Source organism: Electrophorus electricus, chromosome 3 (assembly GCF_013358815.1).
Source record: "Electrophorus electricus isolate fEleEle1 chromosome 3, fEleEle1.pri, whole genome shotgun sequence".
Taxonomy (NCBI): Eukaryota; Metazoa; Chordata; class Actinopteri; order Gymnotiformes; family Gymnotidae; genus Electrophorus; species Electrophorus electricus.
The window spans coordinates 19,365,881-19,384,986 of record NC_049537.1 but is presented as its reverse complement, the minus strand read 5'-3'; the positions used below and the strand labels follow the sequence as shown (position 1 = coordinate 19,384,986).

The 19,106-nt window shown below is 45.6% G+C and overlaps 1 protein-coding gene across 5 annotated transcripts in view; it reads right to left on the bottom strand.

Moving 5' to 3' along the window:
- The window catches only part of slc24a4b (solute carrier family 24 member 4b), a 33,587-nt gene continuing 14,481 nt past the window's right edge, over window positions 1-19,106 (bottom strand). For 3 of the 5 annotated variants that reach the window (XM_027015060.2, XM_027015069.2, XM_027015098.2), the window contains 15 exons: window positions 14,837-14,913; window positions 13,789-13,863; window positions 13,491-13,575; window positions 13,059-13,162; window positions 11,206-11,280; window positions 10,945-10,970; window positions 10,797-10,850; window positions 9,718-9,809; window positions 8,481-8,650; window positions 7,525-7,666; window positions 3,304-3,470; window positions 3,087-3,201; window positions 2,758-2,870; window positions 2,351-2,416; window positions 1-2,064 (listed from right to left, as the gene is read on the bottom strand). In XM_027015060.2, the coding sequence (XP_026870861.2) occupies window positions 1,912-2,064; window positions 2,351-2,416; window positions 2,758-2,870; window positions 3,087-3,201; window positions 3,304-3,470; window positions 7,525-7,666; window positions 8,481-8,650; window positions 9,718-9,809; window positions 10,797-10,850; window positions 10,945-10,970; window positions 11,206-11,280; window positions 13,059-13,162; window positions 13,491-13,575; window positions 13,789-13,863; window positions 14,837-14,913 (1,514 nt within the window). In that variant the 3' untranslated portion in view covers window positions 1-1,911. Of the gene's footprint in view, window positions 2,065-2,350; window positions 2,417-2,757; window positions 2,871-3,086; window positions 3,202-3,303; window positions 3,471-7,524; window positions 7,667-8,480; window positions 8,651-9,717; window positions 9,810-10,796; window positions 10,851-10,944; window positions 10,971-11,205; window positions 11,281-13,058; window positions 13,163-13,490; window positions 13,576-13,788; window positions 13,864-14,836; window positions 14,914-15,041; window positions 15,132-17,208; window positions 17,228-19,106 lie in introns of those variants that run through there. The other 2 variants (XM_027015078.2, XM_027015106.2) reach the window with 2 other exon arrangements.

Genomic DNA, 19,106 nt, shown 5'->3' with positions numbered 1-19,106 from the left:
CACAAGGCTTTGGGCAGCCTATCCAGAATGTGGTCACTTCTTCCTAGGACCTGTAGCAGCTTCAGGACTCTTAACCAGTTGCCCACAGAGGTTGAAGCAGTCTTCTTCAGAGGATTGGGAGACGCCAGACACAGACTAGTCTTTCTTAAGATGCCTCGAGCAGAGAGGGGGGGAAAATGCTATTGTGGGGAAGACAGCCCTGTAGTGTCCATCTTCATTCTCACACTCCTGCTCTGCTATGGCCAATTCAAATAGCTCAGGGCTGCTTAAACCATCCGCCAACTAAAGGGTTTTCCCTTTGTGCTTGGTGGAAACATGTTGAGGTTCTCCCTGCTTGTATTAAGGTTGCATATACCACCATCGTGACCCTCTGGCCCAAAAGGTTGGTTTATTTTCCTTTTTCTAAAAGGTGATTCTGCTCCTTGCTCCCACCTCCACCACCCGGGTCCTGCGTGGGCACCCGTTTTTGCATGATGGAGAAGATCTCGACTGCAGTTGTTGCTCATAGCTGCCGGGTTACGATTGGGTGTGGGGCAGGCGACTGGGGAGACAGGTCTCACCTTCACAATGGGAAGTTAAGCACTGTCCCATCATGCATTGCTACTATAGTCAGGGTGTGCTCTCGGTAGCTGTGCTCATGGAGTTATTGTGGGTTGGCAACAAGGACTCACCAGGACTTTCAGAAACACACACACACACACCTCTAAGTGAAGGAAGCACTGGTTCATGCTAAATGTGTGAACTGCTTACTTGTTTTAAAGTGCAAGTATCTACATGTGAATTTGTCAAGAGAACACCATCTGCCACTCAGAGGCATTATAAACCCATTAAATTCCCTGATACAGAATGGCTGTGATAAACTTCCCTCCACTAGCAGATGGAGTGAGGGTCACGCTCACCTTTCCTCCATTTTCTTCATTCAGCAAGCAGAACTGTGCTAGTGTCACATGACTGAAGGAGATGGCCCATTTCTCACTGTTCTACCCATGTCACATTCCATTCCAGGCCCCCAGAACTGAATCATTTCACTTAGAGTTTGACACACAGACCACAGCCTCAAAGTGCATCTTCTACCATCAAACCTCCACTCTTCATAATCTGCTTTTTCCATTATGCAATCATATTTCAAAAGAGTTCAAATTCTTATTTTAAAAAACGCTAACAGTGTTGAGCTGCAAGATAGTAAAAGATGTACATCTTCCATGACTTTAAACAAACAAAAAAAAAAATAATAATAATAATGAGAAAAAAAACTAAACAAATATGCTAAGTAAAAATACAAATGTGCATAAAAGGTGAGACTCCATGGGTTTAGATGAGATGAATTCAACACAGACAGGACAGTCCATATTTGGCAGACAGGTGATCAAGTCTGATGCGCAGGACAATGCCCGTTCTTTTTTGTGGGGGAGGCGTGGGTGCCAAGAGCTGCCAACAAGAAGGTCCTCTGGATCAGAGAGGAGACTGGGAACAGACTGGGACTGTGCCAAGAGTAACTGTAATAGTGATGAAGTTGTGAGGTTAAACAGGTACTAAAACACTGGCTACTTTAAGGACACCACTCCACAGGACTGAGGAGACCGCTGCAACTGAGAAGGTAGTTGAGTCATGTGAATCTATCTGTGGCTCCTTGTAGGTTACTGCAAGACAAGGCCAAGAAGGCATGTCCCGGTTGAAGGAAAAAGTCCACTTTGAGGTAATGACGTTCCAATGTTGCAGTGGAAGAACTGTGGTGTCTCTTAACAGGACAAAGTGTTCAGATGAGGCTGATGAACTGACGAGGCTGGGTTCAGGAGAGATGATGGAGCAGTGTGCAGGTGGAAGGTTAATCTGGAGGGGAAGTGGATGTTCTGGATGTCCACCCGGTGCTACGCGGAGGCAAGGGAGTATACGGAGCAGTGGGAAGAGCTTCTAGTGGTCCTCCGAACACATGGGCAGATTGACAAAGGTGAAGACGTTGTACTCGATCATGATGGAGAAGCAGAGGAAGACGGCATATAGAAGGAGCACGTACAGGCCCAGCTTGAAGTCCAACTTCCAGTTGTTGATGTGGATCCCCAGGATCTGCAATCAGACATCCCACATCAATTATATTAGAGAGTTTATCCACCTCAGATCTTTAGTGAATATATGCAAATGCTTTTATGCTTGGAATTCTATCACTACTACTACCTTCTTCAAGGAAGGATTATGTATATGAACCAGTTTACGATCCATAGAGCAGATCCCCCTCATAAAAAGGTGGCCATGTTCAAAACAGATTTAGTATGGAATCACAAACATTCAGACCACTAGGTGTCAACCAGGTAAGCCTATTGTGTTGCGTTTGATAACGAGGCAGGAGACTCACCGTGACTGCCACAGACCCCAGGAGCAGAGCGACAGAGTACACCAGCCCACGACTGCTTATCATCACCTAAAAGGAGTAGAAGAGACCGCTGCATTAAACGCCTGTCTCCGTTTGATCTGCTCAGCCCTTAACAGAGCAATACAACCAACTATGCTAACGTTGCAACAGTGAAATTAATCAGTCTTTAATTAGCATTATGCAAAGGACATCATAAGTAGCTGCTAGCTTCCATTTGCTAATAGCCCATTTAGCATGCTGCACTGAGCAATTACTTACTGGGGCCAGTCAGACCCTAGGTTTAGGAATGGGGAGGCAGGGGAAATGGGCACAGCCTGCGTGTTTGGTTTTCGTTTATGCAAAGACGGTGTTTAGTGACATATGCCGACATACGGCGCGGACGCTCTTACCACTGAGCCGTAGCTGATGGCCATCGTCTGCAGGGCCCAGGGCACACCCAGCCCCACCAAGATGTCAAACACATTACTACCAATGGTGTTGGACACAGCCATGTCCCCCAGACCTGCAACGAAGATCAGGACAGATCACGGCCACATACCAGCCAACGTCGTGCGTACAACAGACGCCTGTCCGTCAAGGTGACTCCACAGAGGAAATCATCTCTGAACAAGCTATAGCAACTTTTTGTTGTTTGTTTTTGTGAAATCAGTTATTTCAATGCATTATTTAATGTGGATATCAAAACAGAACAAATCAGATTTAAATGGGATAAATGAACCTTGGCGAGCAACAATCAGACTGGCGATACAGTCGGGAACGCTGGTGCCCGCTGCCAGGAACGTGATTCCCATAATGACATCCGGTATGCCAAGTGTGTACCCAATGATGGTCACCTACAACATAATACAGGGCAGGAGATCAAGAGCACAAAGGGGGGGGGGGGGCAACCACACAAAGATGAATGAAGGAAGGGAGGAAGGTCATTTGATGCTTACCATCCACACCATAAAGTAGGAGAAGACTGCAATCCAGACAGTGGAGAGGATGAAGGACAGCATGAAGAACTTCTCCCAGCGGGGCTTGCCACAGTTGGGGACAGTGAAGTAGAGCAGCAGCAGCAGCGGCCAAGAGATCAGCCATTTGGTCCTGTTCATGCAGCCCCCTACGGCACGCACACACAAGCCATCCCAATGGCTCTCTGCAGTGCATACAGCGACTGTGAAGCGTGCACTACAGAGATGACCAAGAACTCTGCCAAATAATCCCATTCTCTTGTTAGATGAGGCGTGTCAAACATACACACCACAGGCTGGACCCGGCTCAGTTGTCGTTCTAATCTGGCCCACCAAATAATTCTAAAATGTCTTAAGTTAAAATTTTGTGGATCATAATCGAATGGAAAGATCCTGCATTACAAACAGAATAGAGCTATTTATTATTTGTTATTCCACTGAGGGCAGATCAGTGCAATAGCCAGCCCACAGATGACTTGACAGATGTGATGTGTAATTCTTCATTAGTAAGATAAGAATTTGATTTAAACATGCCCGTTTCCAAAAGAAGAAAAGCGGACAAAGTGTTGAATTTCAAGAAAAAAAAAAATGGACCAATTCCAACTTCTTACTGCTGAGATAAGTGAAAAGCAAGTGTGTAATTTGTTCACAACCCACAGCAGTGCTGAAAGAATAGAATATTCGGCACCATCAGTAGACTCCCCACGCTGAAAAATAGAATGATTTACGAGGGCAAATGAGAAAGGATAAAATAAATGAATTTCTGGCTGAGTTGGAGAGACAGCAATTGGTTTTTAATTGTAGCCGAGACATGCACAGCTGTTAAAGCTAGCTACCTGATTGCTAATGAAATACCGACGGCATTGAAACTGTACATCGATGGCGAGTTCCAAATGTGTATGCTCATAGCTGCAGAAATTGCATGCCCCAACAAGCGCCAAGCTTTCGCCAATGTCAGCTTGTCGAGTAACAGTTGTAGACAGAATTTCAAATCTTTCTGAAAACATAAATAATCAGCTGAAGGACAAAAAGGTAAGACTGTTGCTATTTCAGTAGTTATTGATAAAAGCATTGATATTACCCATGTTGCTCAACTGGCCATTTTCATTCATGGTGTTGCCAGTTTGACCATCACAGAAGAACTTGTCAAGCTGGTACCAATGAACAATAGAACAGCAGCAAATGACAATTTTTGAAAGCCTTGCTGAATCACCGGATGGTATCAGGATCGACTGGGGACGGAGCCATCAATGTGTCTACTGATGGAGTGCCTTCAAGTGATCTGTAAAAAGGCATTAAAGGAGAGTGTTCCAGATGCTACTGGAGGGCAGGAATTTTGTACTTTTTGCTGTATTTTACACCAAGAGACTTTGTGTTCCAAGACTGAGCATGGATCATGTAATGAGGATTGTAATTAGCACAGTTACATCGGAGCCAGAGAATTAAAAATCATCTTCCAGTTCGACAGCTTGCTCAGTGAAAAAGACACTCACCATGGCTCGCCTTACCATACAGGAGTACGGTGGTTAACCCATAAAGCCGTGCTGAAACCTCTCCAAGACGCGCAGAGAAACCGAACAATTCACAGAGCAAAAAGCCGAAATTCATACAGCACCTTGCATTCATAGTAGACGATACAGATCACCTGAATATTCTCAACAAAATGAAACAAAGTTGAAACAAAATTGTCACACAGTATTAGGAGGATTCGTGCTTTCCGGGCAAAGTTGTGACTGTGGGAGACGCAGCTGTCAAATGGTGAGGCAGCTTAGTTTTCCCATCTGAACAATACGTGCGCCACTCAAAATGCTGACTTCAGTCGGTACAAAAACAAGACTGTGGGAATGCAAGAGTTTTGCCAACTATTTCAGATTTTTTCTGAACTAGAGACCACCATTCATCATCAAGGCTTCAGATGCATCCTGTGGAACTGCATCTGGCGATTAGTGATGTGCACTGTGATTCAGAGATTAGAAACAAATTTGCCCTGTCGAATGTGGATGCGTTCTATTTTTTTTGCATGTATACCCTAAATTTCCAGCAATGGCTGCCAAAATTGAGTATGTGTGGAACTACATATCTTTGTGTGCAAGCTTCCTCTGTAATGAACCTCGTTCCAGGCTCACCCACAAGCACTTAAATTATATAATGAAATTGTCAGTTTCTCAGGACCTGATCTTGATACTAGATGAGGAGGTGCCAAGGTTCAGGAGCAATATAAAATGTGCGATTATCTAGGAGTGCCAGGCTGCCTTAAAATTTAAACTGCATCGAATGGCAGTTTTAGCCTTACCTTCATAATGTTATATCCATGTCTACCACGAAAGATTCAGATAATTACATTGTTGCAGTTAAATTTGTTAGCAGAAATTGTCTCGTCAACATTCTGACAAGCATAATGCATCACCCAGTGTTCTGTTGTTCTTATGTTTGTGTGAAAATGTGACATTTGCAGCACATTCATTCATTGTGCATGATCAATTTGTGCATACAGAACATGCCTTGTAGATAAATAGAGACATAAGAGTTGTTAAGTTATTGATTAATGCTCTTCAAGATTAAATTTTTTTGGGTCTGGCCCACCTGGCATTGAGTAATGTAGCTCTTTAGCCAAATTGAGTTCGACACCCCTGTTAGATGAAAGGAGCTTTTAGTTGATAAACAGTTCTTTCTATGAGAAACTACACAATTTATTACCATTTATAACTATTAAACTACACCGCTGGAGTCACTATTCCTTTTTGTATGCACAGTACTATCCTAAGGAGAATGGGTTTCCATTTCCAGTCTGGTTTTCACAAGATTTCTTCCTTGCCAAGGGAGTATTTCCTTGCCACCATTGCCATGGGCTTGCTCGTTAGTGGTCTGTAAATCTGCATTGAGAGTGTCTTGTTAAAAGTGCTGCATAAAAACAGCACTTTTTGAATACCAATACAGAACTGTTTTTTTGTTGTTTTTTTTTTATATATATAGCAGCTCAAATCCTCATGACCAAATACTTGCATATACACACACACAAGATCTTGAGTTTCTGTAAAAAATGATCACATTTAGTGAGACAAGCTGATTTTTTAAGTTATACATTTTGAATGCCCGTTATAGCAGATTGTATTAACTATGCTACCATCACTATAAAAGGCTCATCTGCACCCAAAATGTTTGGGTTTGTCCCATGTCAGCTTAAAAGCCATTTTCCACTCAAAATCCACCCGGGTTTTCCACCTGGCTCGTTTTTCAAAGCCTCCTGAAGTCAATTTGAGGACTTATTCTCAAATACAGCAGTCATTAGCTGCCAAAGCCTGCAGTGCATGATGTGCGTCAGTCCCGGAAGCTTGACGTTTGCCACGGAACATTTAAACACTCAAGAAGTGAGCCACAGGCACCAGCTTGAGCTTCCTCTGCCAACAGCAGAAGGGAGGAGCTGCTTAGGTAGATTTCTCTTCCTGAAAACTCCAACTCGCGCCAAGACGTTTGGGAAGCGAGGGAGAAATGAAGACCTGCCAAAATGTTCAACCTTGTGCACCGAATGAATTCCACTGGTAGTCAAAATTAAATTCGTTAAAGCCCACTTGCAAATCAAAGTCAGGATGCGGCGAAGGACGTAGCATTTGAAACACACATAGCCTACGCATTAGGTTAAAATTCAAGAAGCAGATTATAAACTTTAGAAAGTTTATAAAGTTAAAACGCGTTTTAAAAACGCAATGTCTGGCTGGGGGAGCTTAACCATAAAGAGTAGCATTCATCTTCTTTCCAAGTCTTGGACAACTACATTTACATTTATGTCATTTAGCTGACTTACAATTATGACTGAGTAAAACTTGAGCAACTGAGGGTTATGGGCCTTGCTCAGGGGCCCCAACAGTGGTAACTTGGCAGCGGTGGGACTTGATCCAGCAACCTTCCGATTACAAGTACCTTAACCACCGAGCTACCCCTGCCCACAGGACAATGTTTCTGAAGTCTTGTGAAACACAGAAGAGAAAACTGGAGAAGTAGGAGTGCACAACTCGCCGCCATGATGGCGGTCAAATCCAACGGGAAAGCGTCACAGCCAGTGTGAAAATGAAATACATCACAGTACGTGGTTCATACACTATTTCCAACATATTGCATTGTCTGTGGGGCTGTGTCTAGTGATAAAGCACATTTATACCGCTCTAATAACTTGGTGCTGTGATGCAATTTATCACCCCCTCTTACGTGGTAGGCTGAAGGGAGAGGTCAGTTCACTGTCCTCTTCTTCGCTGGGCTTATCCTCTGGGACGTTCCCATTCTCAATGTCCGTCTTCCCGTCCACCACTGCGGTCTCTACCCCATTGGCCCCCTGCACCAGCTTCTGCCGCTGCAACAGCCAATAGCAGCATGCAGTCAGCCCTCCATGGAAACACTGCATGTAGTCAAAATGACATCAAGGGGTGGAGCTGCACTGCAGCGCACTTCAGTCCAACAAATCAGGACCATAAACCCAATCAATTACCTGGGGAGCGAGACCCATAGATTAAAATGGCAGGGGTGTGGTCAAGCGTGTTCCCGTTTGGCTGGAGCAAAACCACGCCCACCACACCCATCACTTCATTGGCTGGGACTGGACGTTCTCTGTGCTACACACCCTAGGTTCTCCCAAAGAACACTCCTCGGCTAACTGACATCCCGCCTATTGGCATGTCTGACCCTGGGACCTCTCGGAACACTTTACATATGCAGTTCAGTGATTAACCTCGTCAGCGCGTTCAGATTGCCACCTTCTGAACTGAATTAGCTGCATTTCTTCCGGTGTAAACCTTCACCCTGTTTGGGGAAGCGGCAACGCATCTGCAATTACAAACTAAATCCACTGTCCAGCATCAGCCAGAGGAGGGCAGCCCACCTTCCATCCACCATCTCTGGGAGTTTGGCTGTTTCACTGTCAAACCTTGGCTTGCACATTAGAGGTCTAGACCTAGATCACTGTAAACATTCTTTGTGACAAAGTTAGCTTTAAAAAAAAAAAGAAAAAAAAAAAAAGAAAACAACAACAAAAAAAAAGTTATACATATTGAACTGAACCCTCACTGGGCGCATTACAGCAGGGGAAATAAATCTGCAGTATGTAGTATTTCCAGTAGGGGGCGGTCACAAGCCCTACTGGTCCACACACTCTCCATGAAAAAAGGTACCTCGGTGATGATGAGACGGCTGGCCATGCGAAGGCGGGTCTTGGGCCCAAAGTGGTTGGTGACCATGATACGAAGGCCCGCTTCAGGGAAACGGTAGTTTGGAGGACTGGCATTGATGATTTCGTCCACCATAATCACAGAGCCACGTGTGAAGGTCCTGCCTGGCTTCACTAGAACAAGGGCATGGGCAGTTATGTACATGCATGCATGCGTGCGCACGCATGCTATAATTGCTGTTAAAACATCAAACTCCATGCATCTCTCAGATATGAGTGTATTTACAAAAGTTACCCAAACCTCTGAATGAGTCCCCTGCCCCCCCCCCAAAAAAAACAAAACAACCACACACCACCCACCATCTGAGCCCTACAATTAGCGCACAGCAGGACATGAAACTTTGCAAGCAGAAGCCAAAGTGGATTTAGTGTGGCTAAGCAGACAGCCGAGGTCAGCATGTACAGGCAGAGGCCGGTCAAAGAGAAGAGGTGTAAAAAGCGAGAATTTCACACAGGAGCTCGACTGCTACACTAACAGAACAAAGAGAAAAATTAAGACTCCTGTTAAAACAGGGGGAACTGCAGAGGGGTACTAACACAAGGGAAGGATAACTGACAAGGAGAGCAGAAAGCAGGAGAGGACGGAACAGAAAGGACCCGGGGAGTCGGCACCACTGGGAAACATGATCATAAAGATAAGGGTGAATAATTTCCCCCTCCAAGAAACGCGCACGCAGGCAGACACGCGAGCGCACACACGCAGCCGAATCTTGGCACAAGGCCACAGGAAGCCTTCGCTGTGGATCTAGGGCGTCATCGATAAGCCAAACACATTCAGTTCAGATACTTGCACAGGGACATCGTTTCTTTCTGGAATTAAAAAGTACTCTGGCATTGACCACTGGGTACTGAAATTGCTAGAAAACAAACAGATGTGGGGTCATTAACGCGCAATGCTGACAGCTGTGTAGACAACAGACAGCTAATCCCCCCCCCCCCCCTTTCTCTCACTCTCTGGCAGTATGAGAGAGCTCATTCACAGGGTGAGGGTCAATTGGCCACAATTTTACATCTCACCATAATCACGGTTTAAGTTATGAATTGTGCAGATTCCGCTCAGACCATAATTCTACCGAACAAGAGGGCAGGTTTTAGATGACGCGGCCTGTCTGGTTAGCCTCACCTCCACCCGGGAAAAGCACAGGAGGGTCATGTGAGACACAGCCAAGCCAAATCATTACCATCCTCCAGTTCACTGCCGCCCGCCGCGTTGCCATTGGCAACGTTCTTGCTGCGTTTTCCTGTGAAGAAGGTCTGCATGCTGGAGTTGAATCTGGTGGAGGGGGGTATACAGACAGAGAGAAAGGGGGAGGGGAGAGAGAAGAGCCAGAGAGAGAGGGGTTGAGAAATAGCCAGAGGAGTCGAGACAGGGTAGACAGACAGACGGCCCTCTGGGACACACTGGAAAACGAGCAAAGGCTCTCGGGACGACCGCGTGGAGTCATTCCCGGTATGCTCGCGTGTTTTCATCTGGTGATCGATTCCCCGGCATCGTGCTCGGCGCCACTTTGAGAACGGAACGACGACTGCTCCGGCCGCTACCGTATTTGCTTCCTGCATGTCTCATGACAAACTATGCAACTCAAAGAACGCGAGGCGGTAGGGGGGAAAACAAACAAAAAAAACAACAACACGAGCCCATTCCCCATGCAGGAACAGAGAGAAGCCTAGGGAGAAGTAGCCTAGGGGCAAAATTCGGAGAGCACGAGCGGCTGCAGTCACGTGACCGGATTACCCACCCTTGCAGAGTACAAGGCGCGAGCCAGTACACTAGATTAGCGACACAGTCAAGCGCCCAATTTAGATTAGCCGGTGATGCAACAGGCAAGCCTACGCTGGCCAGTGTTCAGAATTAAAATGTCAAAACCATGTTGGAACTACCATGTGGCAGACTAGAAGGAAAGTAAGAAGTGTAACTTGTGTCCTAAACCGGATTTTGGACTGCCATAAACCAGGGTAAATATACTGCTGAAAATTCCTGCAGGAGTACCGGAGGATGCGTAGTCCAGTTCCTGTACAAAAGAACACTTTTACTTTTTTTTTTTTTTACTCTCAAAACTGCATTTTAAATTTGTGTGATGTGGTAAACCAAGATACAAGTCAACCGTTACCTATTTTTACCCATTGCCTGGCGACGCGATTAAGTCCGTGACCCAAATCGGCCACCTGAGACTGCACTTGTACCACTTAATTATGACCGTGTGTATCGTGTGAGCATTCCTCCACACCCTCGCCGGCTTGCAGCAAACCACCTACTCACTTCATGATCAGAATGTATCCTGCATACATGACTACAAGCACCAGGCTCTCCCACCTGAAAAGAGAAAAAGAGTTCCATCAGGAGAGAGAGAAAGAAAGAGTTCCATCAGGAGAGGGGGGGGGCAGATGGACAGATACTGCACACTCACCACACGATCTTCTCGTCATAGATGAACTAAAAAGGAGCATAAAGAAAGACAGGTCTGTTTTTAAAGCTAAAAAACAAACGAGAAGGCTGCATTCGAATGACCAACCTGAGCATCCAAGTTATTCACGCAAAAACGCAGCCCACACCTGGTAACTATCTCGGTTTTAAAACACGCTGGTGTACTTTCGCCAAACTGTCATCACTTTCTCGAGCAGCGTCAGCCCCAGTGGGGTTGGTGGAGGTGGTTTTATGCAGGACATACCACTATCAGCGCCACCACGGCCAGGGTGTAGTAGAGAGAGTCGCGGAAGACGGCCCACCAGCTCAGCAGCACCACCTGGTGGACGGAGATGGACCCACGTCAAGCGCTCGGCCTCTTCAGCTTTAAAATCATATCCCGCCAGCTACGCCCGGCTTGGCGGAAAAGCGCGGAGCTCGCAGAGCAAAAAGCTTTGCTCATGCTACACGGCATTTGCCTTTGGCATTCGAGTTTAAGATGTCAAGTACTCAGCAGTTCCAGCAGTGCCTTCTACACTGACCAACTACGGGGCCACACTGGACTTAAGTACACGAAAAAAAAAAGTCTTAATTTTAAACAAACAGGTTAATGTAAAATGTCACTACTTTCAGTATGTTGATAAATGTAACACAAAGTCGAATTAAAATTCGAAGTTCAGATAACTGAATGAATGATGGGATAAGTCCGAGTTGTGTTACCGTGTATGAAAGCGCACAGTAAAGGGGTGCTGGACATGTAACAATCCCCCTAAGCCTTTGGCTGCAAAATTTTCCAAGTCACCAGAGGGCTTTTTTTTTTGTCAGACAGGAGTGAAGTCTCATCATGGCCACAGTTATAACGCTCCATGACTCAACTCCTCACCAAACCCTCACCGTGCTAGCCTTCAATAGTGCAGCCCGGTCCTGGTCTCGGTTAGCAAGAGTGTTATCCACTCGTCACCAGGACGACTTCCACCCGCAGAGAAAACAACTTGAAAATAGACACAAAACGCTGACCGTGACCACGCTGCATTCTGCTCTGCCTCTGTGGAAGCCCACTCTGAACACTCTATTGTTAGGACTCCGACTTTGGCCCCGTTACCATTCCTAAGTAGTCATGCTCTCCTTTTTTACAAACCTTACAAACTGCAGTTGTGCGCAGTACCAGGGTGGGGACTAGCATTTAGACTGCTGTGGTTCTGATGCCTCACCCTGCCAGGGTTCATGTATTGGTCATTGCCCTGTGGTTTAATAGTCCCACCGCATGCGTGACTAAAGACTTCCATGACATCAAATGTACTAATCCAGCACCCGAAGGAATCCGAAGAACATGTACCATCCTACCACAAAATGACCACCCCGTCTACATAGTTCACGGTTAATTAAGGAGTATTTGAGGGTGTCAACCTGTTCTTTATCTACATCATCTACAGTATGTGGGTGATTACCACCCACTCACACAGTTACAACCACCTTCCCACACTGACTTAACACGCTTATAATGGAAAAGTAAGCAGATGCTAGACTCCAGCAAACTAAATAGATGACTATACACACAAATAAAAAGAACTAAAAACTATAGCCATTTTCTAAGATTTTTTTTTAGCATCTATGCACACTGAGCCAGAAAATGTGTTGAATTTAAGCTCAATAGCAGTAGCCTGGCAGTAACTCATTACCATAAATTCTCCCCTCTGAAAAAGTAGTCCCATATCTAAAAAAAGAACATTTTATACAGATTTAAAAATGAAGTGCTATATCTGAAAGGACAATTTGGACAGATTTACAGCTTAATTAGCAAAGAACTTTGAAGAATTCATGAAAGCATGTTATCAAAATGGGTTTCACATACATTTACTGACTGCCCCAAAACTGGCTCTAGGCAGTTGTGCCACGCTCATGCGTTCCATCAAAATTATGATCAGAGTCGATGGGTTTTCTAAGCATCAGGATGTGCATCGGACGTAGTAGGGGGAAGGGAGACGGCAAAACAGTGAAAATGTTCCTTTTAATTCAGAACTGTTCTTCACGAGAAATGCTATTAGTGCTCATACATAAATGAATAAAAAGATTTTACTGCACATGTACACGTGCAGGCCTCTTTCATCACATACACACCTGTCCAGCAAAAATCCCACACACTCCAATAATACAGAGGATGTTGAAGACTGCAGAACCCACAATGGTTCCAACTCCCACGTCGCCGTGAGTGATGAACACACCTACAAACAAATCGCAGCAAAGCACGTTAGCTCAGGGCGATTCATCTGTTTGTGTGTGGTGTGTGTGTGTGTGTACACACACATGCATGGACACACTCCTGTGTGAGGACCAGATGGAATGCTTGGAGGACCAAAATATTATCTGGTATGTTTTATTGGTCCTCACATCCTTCAAAAAGGCCCTATATAAATTTAACATCACATCTAATGTTTAAATAAAACATGGTTTTGGATAGCTTAGGGCTCGCAGTTTTGGTTCGGGTCGTGAAGAGAGTATTGGCATGGCTAGAGATGGGCACTGGGCCGGCTAGGTTTAAGTGTGCCTCACCTATAATGGATGCGAAGAGTTCTGGGGCGGAGCTTCCTGCAGCCATGAAAGTGGCTCCGGCTACATCCTCACTCAGATCCAGCTTCTGCAAAACACACACACACAGTTTAAACCACCAAGCACTGAGGGACCAAGAGCACACAACCACAACACAGACACTAGTGTGTCACTAAACCATTTTAATGAAGTTACTGAGCCTATTAAATGTTTAAGCAGACCACAATATAAAAAGCAAGAAAGTTGTACATTAACCTGAGTGACCTGACCTAAAGTTAATATCCCGGACTAGAGCCTTTACCTCACAGATCTTCTCCAGAGAGGTCACGAAGTAGTCATCACACACAACGGCCAGAGCCAGGAACATGTAGAGTGCCTGTGGACAGAGCAGTGAAAAGCCCAACTCACACACACTCCTAACCACCCCCCACCTCACACACACTCCCCTTGCAGCACTCTTCAGGAGTTTGGAAACCTAGGCTCACCAAGTGAAAACAAGGCAAGCTTTTGCCGTCACGTCACACCCAGAGAGAGCAGAACCGGGCAGTGAAAGCAGCGTGATGAGGCTGGCGGCAGGGAAAACCACTCACCACTAGAGGGCGACATCTAAGCACTAGCGGAGCATAACTGAACTAAAACAGGCCAATGAAACGGCCATATACTGCTTCACATTCTCTTCCTGGAGACCCTCACTAAACTTTAATCAGTCACTTCAGCATATAAAAGAATTATGCACTGATTAATAAGTTATGGACCTGCCTTCTAGAGCTGTCGCTGCCTTTGTGTAGTTATAGGTTTTGCCTACAGAGGGCACCATAGGACTAAAATAATAATACTTTACGCAGTGCATCAGAACCAGACTCAATTAGGATGGACCAAGCGAGGTCTAAAAAAAATGCAGTGCATGGCACGAACATATTACGCCATCATACAGTGTTGCGTAAGTGAGAGCAGATTTTTCCCTGTGATGCAAAGATCCAGTTGGACACAGCAATCGAGCTACATTCAGCTGGGCTCATTAGAGCAGGATATTAGAATGGGATTCTCTTCAGAGTACTGCTGCCACGGTGAGCTTAAGAAGCACCGTTTCAGTACAGGAACATACAAGAAGTATGAAGATAACATGAGCGAGCGTGCGCGCGCACACACACACACACACACTTGTAGTCGGAAGCACAAACTCCATGAGCTGTATCTGAAGTGAATGACGAAGTCTGCAGCTTTTGGCAGAGCACCAGAGAAAGTACTGAAGACAGGAAGTTGGAGGCTAAGGGGAATAAAAATGGATGTGAACTGTAGGTGGAGGCCAAAGTGAATAAAAGATGGGTGGAGGACAGCAGCGTTCTCACCGCTACAATGTGAAGTAACACCGCCCCGCTCTTACGCTCGCTGTTGGTGAAGAGGTCGTCTGGAAACTCGTGGATAGCTGCAACACACACACACACACACACACACACACACAGAGAGGGGGAGAAAAACACACTTTGCTTTGGCATTGTTCAGGTGCAGCTTGGAGCTTTAAAATAAATAAAAAGACAACGGGCTTGTATTTACTCGTCTTAAAACGGTTGGCGGTAACTGCGCTACGAACAGCGACTATCAAACTTGATTTAATCAGAGAACTGCCAGCGATGTAGACTATGTGGGGGAAAAAACGTGAGGCTTCCTGTACTGGCTCGCTGTGCCTCTGCGTGCTCCACGTACTGCGTGTTCACAGTCTGCAGAGGGATAAAGTGAGCTTTGCTTCTCTGCCAGAGGTTATGCAAGCCTAGTTGGACATAGCCCCAGCCTTCACCACACAAATATCCCAGCATCTGGCTGTTCAGAGCACACGTACGTACGCACGCAGAATCATGCAAATATACTTACACGCACGCATGCAAGCATGAACACATGCATACAGATGCGCGCACACACAGCTGGAGAACGAAGCGGGTGGCCATCCAGTACGACTGCTTAAAACAGCCCGTTTGTAATAGGTCAAAAAGACAAGCTCCTTTACACCTGGTCCTTTCATGAGACCAATATGTGGATCACATCCTGATGAGAACCATAAGTATTTACGATCGGAAGTCCAAAGCATCTTTGGTTAATCAATTTAAAATAAGATCATGTGGCGCATAATATGCAAATCAGCCCTTTCAACATTCAGCTGCCTGCGTTTTCCTGTTTTGCAAATTTTCCTGCTATGACAGATGCACCAAATCAGAATTTTGCATGCCATCATGCATTTCTTTAAGCTTAGAGTTCTGGCAGTCGATGTTAACGAGATAACGACTGGTTAGGTTAATTAATACAGCCGTGACCCCGGTCGCAGCTGGAGCAAATGCCACTGTGGTCCACGGATCAGTTTGGGTGCGAGAATGGCTAATAAGCGTTACTGTATTGAGCGGGGTTTTGGTTGTTGAATGCGGCTTGTAGAAACGGTTGGGTTTACACTAGCATCTCACGCCACATCAAGTAGTTTGAGCAAACTTGTTTTAAACGCGTCTTGGGTGCATTTACACCTGCAATGTGCATAATGTGTGGATAATCTCTGCTGATACACAAGAAGCATAAAATGACCAGGTGTGAACGGGGTTTGTGTGACATGAATAAAGTCCTTTACAATATGACCGTGAGGGTTAGGGTTACCTACTGTGGAGGCAAGAATATAATCCATCTTCTACTCTATCTGCAGACGAGGTCACTAAGAAAACGTCTTTTTGTGGTTGTTTTTTTTACCTAGCACAGGTTCCGTTCTGAAAGTTACGTATCTCTTATGTTAATCGTTAAAACAAGTACTTAAAATATATCCCAAACGCTAAACAGATCCTCACAGACGTGGAAAAGACCATTAGCGCAGTCACATGTACAGCGGACCTAGTGAGTGGGGACAAAACCCAATACCTAGTGATGCAACTTTACAAATGAGATGTGCTTCACTACACAACGATATCACAGATGCTCCCGGGACGTAAAGAAGTTTTGTATCCACGCTCCGTTGGATGTGTGCACTAGATACAGCACAGTGATAATTGGCCGATCCATTTCCGATACCAGAGTCTCTCCCTTTTCCTCCACAATCAAATGTTTGAAAACGTTTTGGCTGATGTATAGTGCGCGGTGCGTGGGGGATTAAGAAACAAAACCAAAAAGGGAGAAAGAAAAAAGACAAGTCACACACACTGTGCAAAAGCCCATGCATAAACAAGACCATCTTCCCCCATCCCACGCAGTCAAACAGCAGCACGTGCAAAACATGAGCAGGCGATGGCGTCTCTGCCTCCCGCTCCAAAAATAGCATCGTGTAGATTAATGTCTCAAGCAGGGTCAAGGTGACTTCACCACTTCAACCAACAGAATCGTTAACCAGGGCTCGTCATACACACTGCCCATGCGCACTATACCCACACTAGCCCTTAAACCAGAGACACCGAACGTGCCGTTCAGCGGGGACACACACACACACGGACAATCGCAGGGTAATTACATATAAATCAATACTGTGCAAAATGGACCATTAACCCCTCTTTACAACACCTCGGTTTACTCTGTTTCGTGCAAAGCAATTCGCCTTTACTCGTCTGAACGAACGTTGGAAACGCACGCACGTCTTCAGCCCCTCCCCCTCTCCATCCCCTCCGCGTGAATTGGGTGTCCGTCACGCGTTCCCCTTAAATGCGCGCACAGCCTGCGCTTTGATGCCCCCCCCCCCCCAAAAAAAGTGCGGAGGATTTACATTTTGTTAAAGAAGTTAGCCATTTCTGTTTGGGTGATTACTCCTTTTCTCCGTGCTGTTTGCTCATTGCATTGCTAAGGCTGGACTAGCGTCTTCATTTTTGGTTCGGATCTGGAATCGTCATAGGTTTTGCATTAGGACGGGACACAGACTAGGCTGTTAGATTTTTGCTTGGTTGTTTCTTTTCCCCAGACGAGGGAAAGGGCGTCAGAGGGGCAAGGTTCAAGGGTCACGGTTCGCTACTGATCGAAACTGTTCAACAGAATGCGACGCCAGCGGGACGTGGGCGCACTGGCATTGCCGAATAAATTAATTAACTGTGGAATAAATGCAAAGGCACAGAGCAAGAACACATAAAATGGGTAAAATATACAAAGTTGGGGTGGGGGGGTGAAAGAAGACAAAGTATATACATTTCTGTGTGCCAAGTGAATTCAGTGATGACACTGAAGCGGTGTAAACACGATCAGTCGGTAGTGAGGCACTTCAGCAGTGATTACAGCCATTTCCAGGTAGAAATCTGGTAGACTCTGGTGTTTCCACGGGAGGTTGGTCGTTCAGTGACGACACAGCACTTGAAAAGAATACCTTAGAGGGTGTTCTAGAGCTTAGCATCAGATGCAAGTGATGTTTAGGATGGGAGAGATTTGCAGACATTCTGCTGGCCTGATTTATGGCTTCAGACTGTTGAAGCACAGCGAGGGAGGGTAGGTTACAGCTGAGTACTTGCTTAGTGCCCTTGATATGCTGTGCAGTATCGTAGGCAAAGCAAACAACAGGAGAGGCAATCACTCCTTCAGTGACGGCTTTGTTGAACTGTAGGAGAGGGGGTGCAATTGGTTTCCTGAGCCGTCTCAACAAATAAAATGTGCGCCTGGGCCCTCTCTGAGGTAGAAGTGATGCTTTCTTCTCTGCCGAGTGTTGGAAGTGCATTTGCAGGACTGCGCCGCACAGTATTGTTCTTGATCACGAACAGGAGGGTCCTTGGTGAAGTCCATTAACATTTCTACAGTTTCAAAGGGGTTACGGTCCAGGTTGCTTAAGAATGGACTTATCGACCTGCCTCGTCTTTTGCTCAAATGATGAATCGGGAACAACCGTGTTGAATGCTGAGCTGAAGTCCACAAACTTCTGGAGTCTGGAACACGCCTCTCAGGCGCCAACACTACGGGATGAAGCAGGGAGCAGCCATATTTACAGAATCGCTCACAGATCCGTTTACCCTGTAAGCGGACTCTTGAAGGTGTGAAGCTACGCGCTGATGTGTGGGATTCTGCCGTGTGCCGGATGAAGTCCCGGAAGTCCTTGCAAGTCCTTTGCTTTTTGAATTTGCTATTAAAATGTGAAAGGCTTGCAGGTTGGACGCCTGTCAAGAGGAGACTGGTCATGATAAAGGCCGATGAGAAGTTTCACCGTAATTCTGCTTCAAAGAGATTCACTGAAATGCTAAACTGGCCAAACATTACACAAATGTTGTATTACTTATTTACAGGTTTATATGTTGAGAGTGAAAATGTGAAGGTGTGTAATCAAGTAATCTGAGGAATCAGGTTACAAAATGTTTAGCAACAGAAAAAAAGTGTCTAGAAACCTTATTTTCAATTCTATTCATGCACTACATACCTAAACAGGAGGAGCCATTACATTATAATGATTTTCCTCAGGGTCTGCAGAGACTGAGACTGCACATCTAAATATAAACCCTGGATTCTCCATTTGGACACCTGACCGTGCTGATAATGCAGGACACTACCGACAGTATTCGTTACTCTCTCCCCTGCATCCATCCATCCATCCATCGAAGTCTGCAGGCAAGACTGAACAGGGGGTGAAGTGTGCAAATGTTCCAAACAGGCATCTAAAACTACAATGAGCACAATAAAGCCTGGGCCAAAAAG